At 36.5% G+C, this 13693-nt stretch overlaps 1 protein-coding gene across 1 annotated transcript; it reads left to right on the top strand.

Annotated features, from left to right (window-relative positions):
• The first annotated feature begins 7011 nt into the window (after window positions 1-7011).
• sbk3 (SH3 domain binding kinase family, member 3) lies at window positions 7012-13286 on the top strand. The gene is made up of 4 exons (XM_079894952.1): window positions 7012-7265; window positions 9919-10063; window positions 10174-10376; window positions 11459-13286. Exons 1-4 carry the CDS (start codon window positions 7260-7262, stop codon window positions 12218-12220), a joined length of 1116 nt encoding a protein of 371 aa, XP_079751078.1. The 5' UTR covers window positions 7012-7259; the 3' UTR covers window positions 12221-13286.
• Window positions 13287-13693: the final 407 nt, after the last annotated feature.

The raw sequence follows: 13693 nt of genomic DNA, 5'->3' as shown, positions 1-13693 counted from the left end.
CTCCCTGGTTTGCATATTCATAAGCCGTGGTAAATATTACCCTAACAACGATTTCTAGGTGGTTTTCTCGAATAGCAGCGAACCGTATGAATTTAAATACCCTCTGTGAAATGTGAAAATCTGGAATATGAATATTATATGCACGCAAACAAACTTAACTGTCCTGTTTTGGTGACGTTAGACAGGAACGGCTGCTGTGCTATTGACATTTGTGGCATCCGGGTGTCGTGTTAACCTTTACAAGACTCGAGTTGTGAAGAGATGATAAGTAACGTTATCCCTCTGATATTTCCTAACTTTAAAGTGATGTTATAGCACGCAGTGTCCACATAACGGCGGTGTCCTCAATGAAAATGCGCTCCTTAAAGGGATAGTTCACCCAAAAATGAAAATGCTGTCATCATTTACTCTTCCTCAAGTTGTTCCAAACCTGTATGACTTTCTTTCTTCTGCTGAACACAAAAGAAGATATTTTAAAGAAGGTTGGTAGTTAAACAGTTGCTGGTCCCCATTGACTTCCATAGTATTTTTTTTTCCTACTATGGAAGTCAATGGGGTCCATCAGTCGTTTGGTTACCGACTTTCTTCAAAATATCTTCTTTTGTGTTCAGCAGAAGAAAGAAAGTCATACAGGTTTGGAACAACTTGGGGAAGAGTAAATGATGACAGCATTTTCATTTTTGGGTGAACTATCCCTTTAAACTGCAGTTATTGCAGGAATATCCTTGCACTACACCAGTGGTTCTCAACCTTTTGGACTTGAAGATCCCCCACTGCATTACTTGTTTTCAAACGTATGTAATAACCGAAAAGTGAAAATAGCCTACATAAAAGTCACCAAAATTGACAATTATTATTATTTGTTTAGGGAATATTGCAGTATTTATTTTATAATATTTCTGTGCACATCATTATTTTATTAAAATGAATGAGCCCTCGTAATCTTTAATTAAAATAACTCCCCCTCCCACTTGCAACAACTGGCGTGAGGGCGGAACATATGTCACTCACATGACATCACAGCAATATCAAACCACAACCATCCAAATAACCAATACATTTCTGATTAACAAAATCAAGACTATCGCAACTTCCTTTTCATGCCGACTTTAAATAAATAAACCAATTATTTTTGTAATGCCAAGTTTCATGAACTGTATAAAACATTTTAAAAAGATATATTCACTTAACATCCTTATTTTTTTAGTATTTTATTTAAGTTTGATTATCTAATATAAATAATTTAAAATCATCCTGCGGCCCTCTTAGAATTTTGCAAAGGTGCCCTATGGGCCTCCGCCCCCTGGTTGAGAACCACTGTTCTACACTATTCTTGTCTTGTATAAAAGTATATAAATATTTTATATAAATATAAAATATTCATACAAACATTTTCAAGTATCCTGATTGATTAGATTGCTCTTTATTGCAGAACATTGCTTAGAAATTTAAAAATGACACTATGAAATGTATTAACAAAGTGCACCTAAGCAAGAATTATTCTTACTTTACATGTCTGAACAAGGATATTTTAGGGACTTTTTCTTAAAATGATGATGTGTAGTATTGCATTTAAATTTCTTTCGCTGTAAAAATAGAGCAATTTCTAACACTTAGAATATAAGAACATAAAAATAATATACTGCTGTTTTTAAACTCAGGATTCTAATAATATATATATATATACAGTACCAGTCAAAAGTTTGGAAACATTACTGTTTTTAATGTTTTTGAAAGAAGTCTCTTATGCTCATCAAGCCTGCAGTTAAAAAACAAAAACAGTAATATTATGAAATATTACAATTTAAAATAATGGTTCTCTTTTTTAATATATTTTAAAATGTAATTTATTTTTGTGATGCAAAGCTGAATTTTCATCAGCAAGTACTCCAGTCTTTGGTGTCTTATGATCCTTCAGAAATCATTCTAATATGATGATTTGATACTCAGTTATTCTCAATGATGGAAACAGTTGTGCTGTTTAATATATTTTTTTGGAATACTTTTTTCAGGATTCATTGATGAGTAGGCCTAAAACGTTAACAGCATTTATTCATAAAAACAGCATTTATTCAAAATAAAAACATTTCTAACAATATAAATCGTTACCATCACCTTTTATCAATTTTACGCATCCTTGTTGAATTAAAGTACTAATTTCTTAAAAAAAAAAATAGTTATTGTTCCCAAACTTTTGAACGGTAGTGTATATTGTTACAAAAGATTTCTATTCTAAATAAATACAGTTCTTTTGAACTTTTTATTCATCAAATAATCCTGAAAAAAGTATCTCAGGTTCTAAAAAAAAATATTAAGCAGCACAACTGTTTCCAACATTGATCATAAATCAGCATATTAGAATGAGTACTTGCTGATGAAAATTCAGCTTTGCATCACAAAAATAAATTACATTTTAAAGTATATTAAAAAAGAGAACCATTATTTTAAATTGTAATAATATTTCATAATATTACTGGGGTTTTTTTATTTATTTTTTTGTTTTTTTAACTGCAGGCTTGATGAGCATAAGAGACTTCTTTCAAAAACATTAAAAATAGTAACGTTTCCAAACTTTTGACTGGTACTGTATATATTAATTGAATTGCTTTTATTTTCACTTTTACAGTTTTTATCCTTCATTAAAGTAACATGCAAAAGATTTACTTTGAGCTTGTCTTATACGGCATGCTGCCATGTTTCTTTAAGATAAAAATGGCAAGTTGATGATAGAAGTCAACTTGCACTCATGCAGAAGAACTCAAGGACACCAAAGGTAAAGAACTTTCACACTTTTGTAAAAGATTTAGAGAATACATATGAAATATATTTGAATTCATTGTATAAATAACTCAAAATTCTATACAGCTGGTAATTGCAATAGACACCCAAATGATTCATTCTGTCACAAACTGCTCCGAGACAAAAAGGTTGAGGATCCAAATGCAGTATTTATTGAACAGGGTAATCCAAAGACGTAATCCAAAGTACAGGCAAGGTCAAACACAGGCAGGCAGGCAGGCAGGCAGGCTGTCCATACAAACAAACACAACAAGGAAGGGAACACGGGCAAAAGAGTAATCCATGGAACAGGCAAGAAATCCGAAACCAGGGCGAATGCTAGGAATTGCAGTGTAACACTAAACAAGACTTCACAGATAATGAATGAGAAAACCAGGCTTATATGGGGTGAGTAAACAAGATGATGAGACACAGGTGAATGTAATCATGGTCGATTAGTCTGGGTAAAGGATTATGGGGAATGGAGTCTGTGAGGGAATGACAATAGTCTGATGTGGAGTGCCCTCTGGTGGCTCTTAAGGGCACTCCAGCTGGTGACCGTTACACATTACCTAGTTGCAGATCTTTGCGATTGGGTTACATGTTAAACTAATTCTGTGATGTCTCAGACATACCATGTGACATTCCTGAACCGCAGGGGAGTGACAGAAGCGTAGTGCTGATTATGAATGGAGATGAGACCAGAGGGATTGATGAAGTCTCTTTGAAGTCAACAGCAGACTGTATTAGCAACAGCCTCATGCATGTAGAGGGCAGCTGGAGAAACAGAAACGGCCACTGTTGTGATAACAGGGGTTGTTTGCTTTAGTAATACACAGTAGCCATGTTGTACTTGAGATATCAAGGGAAATCTTTCTGAGATTTAAATGTATAAAGAGTCGAGAGAGAGAGAGAGAGAGAGAGAGAGAGAGAGAGAGAGAGAGTTGAGGTTCAGGGTAAACTGAGAATGAGATACAGAAAGCGAGAATGTGAATTGGCAGCGCTAAGCAGAGGTTTGTCATTGAAAGGATGGTTGTATTAAGTTCTGCAAGCTTTCAGCTGTTAGTTTTGTCACTCAAACAGATGGCAGAATGTGCAGGTTAAATACCATTGAAGAATGCCAACCAATAAACAAACAAATAAATAAAACAAAAGGAGAGGACAATTTTAATGTAATGTCTATATACACATAACTATTCTCTTTTCATTCTTTTCTTACCCAGCGGTGTAATTAAACTCCTGATAATCAGTATAATAGCACATAAATATTTTACTGTATGCATTACATTTACGGGTTTTATACATTCCAGTTTGCCTTTTTTTGGAACAATGTGTGTTTACAAATACATGAACTACCTGGCCCATTTACACTTTTTGCGACTTACATTGAATTTCAAGGTACACATTTACATTCTTATCAGTTCTTGCTTTCCCTGGGAATCAAACCCATGGCATGACCTTGGCGTTGCAAGCGCCAAAGCTCTACTACAGGAAAGCATTTTTGCCTGAAACATAAGAATGGCATGAATTGCTTGTTTATGGAACTGTTGCATAAAGCAATATTAAAGATTCTCTTATTAATGGAGATAGCAACCTCAAATTCTATATCACTGGAGGAAGCATAATAGTCAGTGTAAACCACATGCACCTCGTAAGCCAATACAATAGCGCTCATGTTACTGAATTGTTTCCATGTTTTGACAACAGTCAGTCACCATGTACATTCATTACACATGTACACTCTTAAAAATAAAGGTTCCAAAAAGGGCAATAGAATGCCATAAAATAACCATTTTTGATTCTCCTAAAGAACCTTTCAGTAAAAAGTTCTTAAAGAACAATTTTTTTCTTATAGTTCAAAGAACATTTTAATAATCAAATCTATTTTTTCTTAGTGTAAAGAACCTTTTTCCACTACCTCTCTCATCACCCCAAACTTTTGAACGGTACACGACTTGACTCTATCCTTGATCCATTAGTGGAATCGCATTTCCATGGTTAATTTGTAGCTGTTAATGAAGTGGTATCATATCAATCAAAAGTTCAGTATGGAGTAGCACAAGGCTCAGTACTAGGACCGTTGATTTTCACCATACATGCATTGGGAGATGAAACATGGTGTTCGTTTTTCACTGTTGTGCTGATGATACTCAGCTCTATATTGAGCTGTATGGTTTTAATTATTGGACCAAAAACCCTTGATGGCTAAATTATGACATACACTAACCTAAAGGATTATTAGGAACACCATACTAATACTGTGTTTGACCCCCTTTCGCCTTCAGAACTGCCTTCATTCTACATGGCATTGATTCAACAAAGTGCTGAAAGCATTCTTTCGAAATGTTGGCCCATATTGATAGGATAGCATCTTGCAGTTGATGGAGATTTGTGGGATGCACATCCAGGGCACAAAGCTCCCGTTCCACCACATCCCAAAGATGCTCTATTGGGTTGAGATCTGGTGACTGTGGGGGCCATTTTAGTACAGTGAACTCATTGTCATGTTCAAGAAACCAATTTGAAATGATTCGAGCTTTGTGACATGGTGCATTATCCTGCTGGAAGTAGCCATCAGAGGATGGGTACATGGTGGTCATAAAGGGATGGACATGGTCAGAAACAATGCTCAGGTAGGCCGTGGCATTTAAACGATGCCCAATTGGCACTAAGGGGCCTAAAGTGTGCCAAGAAAACATCCCCCACACCATTACACCACCACCACCAGCCTGCACAGTGGTAACAAGGCATGATGGATCCATGTTCTCATTCTGTTTACGCCAAATTCTGACTCTACCATCTGAATGTCTCAACAGAAATCGAGACTCATCAGACCAGGCAACCTTTTTCCAGTCTTCAACTGTCCAATTTTGGTGAGCTCGTGCAAATTGTAGCCTCTTTTTCCTATTTGTAGTGGAGATGAGTGGTACCCGGTGGGGTCTTCTGCTGTTGTAGCCCATCCGCCTCAAGGTTGTGCGTGTTGTGGCTTCACAAATGCTTTGCTGCATACCTCGGTTGTAACGAGTGGTTATTTCAGTCAAAGTTGCTCTTCTATCAGCTTGAATCAGTCGGCCCATTCTCATCTGACCTCTAGCATCAACAAGGCATTTTCGCCCACAAGACTGCCACATACTGGATGTTTTTCCCTTTTCACACCATTCTTTGTAAACCCTAGAAATGGTTGTGCGTGAAAATCCCAGTAACTGAGCAGATTGTGAAATACTCAGACCGGCCCGTCTGGCACCAACAACCATGCCACGCTCAAAATTGCTTAAATCACCTTTCTTTCCCATTCTGACATTCAGTTTGGAGTTCAGGAGATTGTCTTGACCAGGACCACACCCCTAAATGCATTGAAGCAACTGCCATGTGATTGGTTGATTAGATAATTGCATTAATGAGAAATTGAACAGGTGTTCCTAATAATCCTTTAGATGAGTGTATGCTCTTAATGTCAAATGCAGAAAAGTTAATACATGCATTCCTGACCTCAAGGCTAGATTATTGTAGTGCTTTACTGGGTGGTTGTTCTGCAGGCTAGCATAAACCGATTAGCTGGTATATAAATAAAGGCCACTGACCCCTGGTCTTGTACTGTGATTCTAATCAAATATAGCTCATCTATATTTGAAATTGCAGGTTATACATGTTTTTATTGCTCCTAGATTTATTAAAATTCTCTTTATCCTAAATTCTTATCCTAATACTTATCCTTATCCTAATATCCTAAATAAAAGTCTGTGTGGCACTAATCTTACTGCATCCTCTAAAAAATCAAGTAAATCGCTCACACATCACTACTTTGGAATAGTTTCACAATGAATTGTGAGAATTTCACAATGTTAATTTCTTAGTCGAGAGCCTTAGGAGTAATTAGATCTCAAAACTGTTAACCTCTTGTTATCTTCTTCAGTCTTACTTAATCCAGCAGAGCTGCATACTGGAGCTGCACAGTAGGAGGAATTTACTAAGTGATGGTGTTAGTAGGAAGAAGGGAGATCAAGAGAGACCTCAGGGAACAGCAGGAACTGAATAGAGTGTTACAGACAGACTGACTGACATGTGGGACATATTGGGACACTACTGACGTACAGGAGTAACGAGAGAGAGCGAGAGAAAGAGTGAGACTCTGGGAAGGGGCAGCATACCTCACTGCTGTAGTACATGGCTATCTGGGATGGAAACAAGCAGAGGAATTTTGGAGGGAAAAGGGAGAGCAAGGGAGAGAGAGCAGAGGAAGGTGGTAAGCAGGAGGGTCGGCAGACTCATTAAGGATCAAGAGAGAGAGAGAGAGCACAGATATAAAAATACTCAGTAGCAACTGACACTCATGCTTGCACCGCAACATCTGATTAACTGCTTGTCGATCTCCGTTGTATGTTGATAACGAGCAACGGACAGTTTACCTCATAGCTCAGTCCTGTCCAGATGGGAAAGAAACAGTGAGAGAGACTTCCTGAAAGACACTGCAGCGTTGGACAATGACTGTGAGTCAAATACTGATCTTATGGAAAATGTTCCATTTCAAATTAATACGCACTAACAAGTATTAGAAATGAATACTTAACCAAATAACAATAATAATAGCACACACACATATATTGATGATTTCACTAATGAGTGTGTGAATTGCGGCTTTGCAGGAGTAAATCATGACTAAATAACATTTCAGATTTTATCCTGCTAAATCCATTAAAGCTGTGCTATACACCTGTGGGTAATATAAAGCGCTCCAGCCGTGCTCAGCACATACTGCACATATTTTGCAATAGTGGCACTCAATGAAGATAGATAGATAGATAGATAGATAGATAGATAGATAGATAGATAGATAGATAGATAGATAGATAGATAGATAGATAGATAGATAGATAGATAGATAGATAGATAGATAGATAGATAGATAGATAAAGGACACTGTAAAATAAAGTGTTGTGGTATTATAAATATTGCAATATAGCACACTGTGAAAATGGTTGTCACTACAGTTAAATGAGAAAGAATGATTGAGTTTGACAGTAAAAAGGATTCATAATTGTTCATCAGTGCCAGATATCATTGCTATAAAACTTTAAATGGACTGAAGTGCAATATAATAATGTTTAAAAAAAGATTTACAAGAGGTTGAATGGGTACCCTCATTAAAAAGATCATAATCCCTTGAAAGCTCAGAGAACACTCTTAATTGCAAGAAATTTGGGTCACACTTTAGTTTAGAGTCTAATTCTCACTATTAACTAATTATTAACTACAACTTTTGCCTCAATAAACTCCTAATTGCTTATTAGTTAGTAAGGTTGTTGTTAAGGTTGTAGAATGTGGTCATGCAGAATAAGGCAGTAATATGTGCTTTATAAGTACTAATAAACAGCCAATATCCTCGTAATATGCATGCTAATAAGCAATAGTGAGAATTGGACCTGAAATTAGATTTTAAAACCAACATTGTTAGTCTTACTGTACATTACAGACATGAAGGTTGCATGGAAAATAAAACAAGCTGGAGCATGTGCACGTCCACTCCTGGCACCTTATCAAAGGCCACACTGCCAGAGACGTCTATCAGTAAGATAAAGGCTGCTCTGGTGGTTCTGTTCTCAATGCCTAGCAACACAGTCATACAATCGCTTCACTAGGACCACATCACAGACTTATAAAGACTTATTACATGGTTCTGCTCCTCAGCTGAGTGGTGTTATAGTAAAGATTGCATAGACTGAAAAAGCAAAAAAAATAACACTGACGCACACAGGACTGGTGTGACGCACACTTCTAGGAACTTTAATCAACAAATGTCCCTGATAAATATATAGGGTGTAATGTAAATATGATCTGCTTGCTTTGTGTTATGTAAAAATGCATTAGTAACATGCGCCCTAGCTATTTCTGGGCTGCCGAGGTGTTAATGGGCTTATGGTATTGTTTGACCATCCTCTGACATAAAAGTGATGGCTGGTGAAAGTACTGACAGATGCAGTTAAACTGTCATATAACTATCATTATTACATGGCTCTCTGGAATACATGAATCTCAATTGCACAATTCTGAAGTCAGACATTTTTGTGTAATTGGTCGTTGTCTTAAGCAAGCGATTTCCTAAATAGCAATTGTAGTCTCTTTTCTTTAATTGCATGCCCACTATGTGGTAAATAGCGAGAATAAGGGGGATAACGTATAGTCAGCTTATCATTATGACAAAAAGTATCAGTACTATCTGTATATATCTGTTAGTATCTGTTAGGATATTTAATTGTGCTTGTTCATTTACTCTTAAAACTTACTTAAAAGTTTTTCCATGTTTTTTTTTTGTCATCATCTAACACTCACTAACAAGTTCTTTAAAAACATTAATAATATTTATAGAAAAAACATTAATACAATTTCTAAGGCAGTCTGTTCTGGGTTGGTTAGGAATAGATTTTAAAAAATTACATTAATTCATGCAAATAAAAATATTAAATTAATTAAAACACTCAAAATTTATAACACTGATAAACGTTATATTTAGAAAATGTTCAAATGAATAGCTATTTTCATAATGTATATTCAGTTTTATTTATTATTTAGACAAAACAGTATCAGATTTTATACTTTTAAAGCATTTATCAGCCATAACATGAAAATAATCATCAGCTTATCGGTACCAGCCAGAATATGAATATCGGCATAAGTCAAAAGCTTTTCATAATTTAAATTTTTACAAAGATCAGGCTGGCATCACATAAAACAAAAGTAAATGCTTCACACAGCATACTGATTGAAAATCATCATTGTATGATTAAAGTCGGCATGAAATGGAAGTCGCGTTTTTCTTTTCTTCCCTATTGTGACGTATATCCAAGTGAAGCGGCTTCTCGAACAAGAAAAAATGTATGACAGGACTTGATTTTGTTCATCAGGAATTGATTGGATGGTTGGATTGTTGTGTTTAGCTATTTCTGTGATGTCATGTGAGTGACATGTTGTCCCACCCTCACGCCAGTAAACACATCATCAGAGAAGAGATGTCTTTGCAAGAGGGAGGGGGAGTTTTATTTATTAAAGATTAAAAATACAAAATTTATAATAAACACTGCAAATTTCATAAAAAAAAATTGCACAGCAACTTTAATGTTAGTTTTGCTGTTGTTTTCCTGTCAGACTGCGCCAAGAGAGCTGGATGAGCTGTGCTACCTCACGGCTCAGTCCATGACATCACTGGTGACATCAGAGCACTTCAAGCTGATCAAAAAGCTGGGAGAGGGGTCGTATGGCAAGGTGATGCTGGCGGTGCATCAGAAGAGAGGTCAGTTGTTTTGTGGTCTCCTGTTTTGTTCAGGCTGAGCTGTAAACTGTACGACGGTGCATTTGGTGAAAGCGAAGCACTTCTCACTTTAGCAATCTTTGAACTTCCAGGAACCCCAATGGCTCTGAAGTTCTTCCCCCGTCGCTCTACCACTCTCCAAGCTTTCCTGCGTGAATACAATCTGTCCGTCTCTTATTGCACACACCCGTCTCTGACGCGGGCTATAGGCATCTTCTACTCCACGCCTTCCCACTATGTCTTTGCCCAGGAGGCTGGTCTTTATGGCGACCTGTATGATGTCATTGTGTCAGAGGTCAGTAAATGCAGCAGAATTTTAAATTCTGTCATCCTTTACACACCCTCAGGTTGTTCAGATGAGATTTAGATGACCATTAGGCAACTTTATAGTGGCTTCTCCTCATTAAAGGGCCTAGGACATTGATCCTGGTCCTCTGATGACAGTCCTGATCTAGAGCTGTCGAAATTATGATGATGCATCGTGATGATTAGAACATTTTTTGTAGTGACGTCTCTTCAGGGAACAACGTGTCTTCGATTATTCAGGCACGTACATGTTCCCTCCCTGATATGGCTCCCGTGTTCTCACTCTCCTGCCAAAACAACTGCTCCTATCATCAGCCTTGATACATTAATGCGATTTAATGACAGTACTTACTGTACCGCTGAGGGGAATATTAGAACACAGACTTTCCGTCATCTCATAACTCATAGGAATAGGACTGTTGCACATACATTATAGCCAAAGCATAAATACACACAACAAATGCATTGAAAAAATAAATAAATAAACGAAAAAAAGCCCATGCTTGAATGAATTAATGAATGAATAAATAAATAAACAAACAAATAAATAATGAATTAATGAATGAATAAATAAATAAATAAATGAGCATATACAAATAGCAATATTATTGAAAAAGATGGTGGCCTTAATGGTTAAATAAATAAATACATACATGTATACAAATATCAATAATAATATTTTAAAAAGGAAATTAATATTTTTTTAGGTGCCATGAATGAATGAATGAATGAACAAATGAGCATTTACAAATAACAATATTGGATAGTAAACAATAAAAGGACAACAAGATGGCCGTAATGGATGAATGGATAAATAAATAAATAAATATTATTATTATTATTATTATGTGCCAGAAATGGCAATAAATATATTCAATGACAAAACAATAATAACAATAATAATGATAATAATAATAAATGAACACATAAAAATAGTAATAACAATATTAACGAAAAAGGACATGCCAGAAATTGTTAATTGTTATTGGCAGAAATGTGTTATTTCTGATTATTATTCTTGTTATAAAATCCCATCCCTGTAAAAAACAACTTCTCTCTCTTTTTCTGTAGGTGGTGAGTGAGGAGTGCGCTCAGAGTGTGATGTCTCAGTTGAGTGGTGCTGTGTCTCACTTGCATTCGCTTGGCTTTGTGCACAGGGACATTAAGCCAGAGAACATCTTCCTGTGTGACCGTGTTTGTCGCTGGGTCAAACTGGGCGACTTTGGCCTGGCGCGGGCAAAGGGGACCAAGGTCCGTGCTGTGTGGTACAACTCTCCTTTCTGTGTGCCCGAGATGGAGTGCGCTAAGACAGTCGGTAAGGCAAAGGAGGAAGCAGAGGACACTTGGATGACAGTCGAGCCCAGTTTGGATACTTGGTCTTTAGGCATCCTCATATACTGCCTGCTGACAAGCTGCTTCCCCTGGGAGGAGACCACTTCTGATGACCCTTCCTACTGCAAGTACAGAGACTGGTTCAACCGAACCAAACAGAGAGAGGAGATGGCCAGAGGACAGAATGAACTGAGGGAGGGAGAGCATTGTGAAAAGCAAAACACTGTGAGAGAGGAGAATGAGGCTGAATTAGAAGTTGCCCGTCAGTTTGACTCTTTAAGCTCATTCGTCCTCATTCTTCTGAGAAAGCTGCTGAACCCGCTGCCCTGGCTTCGCTCCGGGCCTGAAGAGATCCTGTCTTACCTTGGAGGACCTTGGTTACTGAAGACAGAGAAAGAGGAATTGAGGAAAGAGCAGGAGGCGCACTTGGAGGCCAAGAAGATCCACGAGAGAGGAGGGGTGGAAGGGGGAAAAGAGATATTGATAAGGAGGGAGAGATAAAGTTCATGTACGACAGCAATATTATAAACAGATGTACTTTATATTCAAGAGTTTTTATACATATTTTGGAAGATTAGTTTTTTACAAATAGATTAGTTTTGGATGTATACTGTGTGAGATGCATGAACTTTTTAAAGATTTGTATTTGTACAGTGGCCCTTGGACACTTAATATGAATAATTAATAAGTAGTATTAATTATTAATGTTAAATTATTAGTAATATGAAAAAAATATCCAGCCAAGTTGATGTATACACACACACAAACACACATACAGTTCAAAGGTTTGAGGCTGATTTTGTAATGTAAAGTCTCTATTCACCCAATAAGCCTGCATGCAATAGCAGTAACAGAAATATTGTGGAATATTATTACAATTTAAAATAACTGTTTTCTCTTTTCATATATTTTAAAATGTAATATTTTCCTGTGTTGACAAAGCTGAATTTTCAGCATCATTACTCCAGTCTTCAGTGTGTCATGATCCTTCAGAAATCATTCTAATATGCTGATTTCAGAAACATTTATTATTAACAATGTTGAAAATAGTTGTGCTGCTTATTATTTTAGTGGAAACCATGATCCATTGTGATTCTTTGATTAATAGAAAGTTCAATAGAATATCAGCATTTATTTGATATAATATTAATAATAAATAACTACAATAGGATTTACCAAAAAAAAAAAAAAAAAAAAACTTATTATTACTATCTGTACACGTAAGTGCTTAAGTAGACATTTTTTTCATTCAAGTATGACTTAGTCTCTAAATACTTTGGCCACAATAATTCAATTTTTATCCAATTGAGCTGATAAAAATACTGAAACCAGCAATACTGCAATAACAGTTCTTCTCAGGTGCAACGTATAAGTAAACTCTCAACGTGTAGAGGGGTAAATACTGTAGATGAGGAGATGCTCATCAGAATAATGCTCATCAGATGTGGGTGGAATATATAAACACTCTCTCTCCACTCTCTCTCTACCTCAAACCAGTTGTTTTGATGTACATACATAGCCATACTGTACATACTTGTTTGTACGTGTTTGAATAAACTTGTTTGTTTTGGTGACTCATTTACTCTCTTCAGTCTGTTATACAATATGCACTTCTCGAGCTGCACTCATAAGTTGACATCGTCATGTGCGTACATCAGCATTTGTTGATGAACTCTACTGACCTCATGCATTATAACACTTCAGATGGTCCGAAGACAGCAGATATACTGGCAGGCTGGTTGAAATACAGCTCCATTCCACTCTAAATAGGACGAGAGCAGTGTGAAATGTTAAACAAACACAGGTACAATGGAGCGGGTGTCAGGTTAGTGTTGTTCTGGGATTCAGTGGATCAGTTCAGATATGTGCGGGCGACTCCAACTTTCCAGCTGTCCACAGTGTCCTATCTGCAACTAGTGCTGGGTAAATTACCTACAAATCATAGTCCGTTACTGAATACAAATAAAAATTGTA

This window comes from Squalius cephalus, assembly GCF_949319135.1.
Source record: "Squalius cephalus genome assembly, chromosome: 15".
NCBI lineage: Eukaryota > Metazoa > Chordata > Actinopteri > Cypriniformes > Leuciscidae > Squalius > Squalius cephalus.
This window is presented reverse-complemented; position numbering and strand designations above follow the sequence as displayed.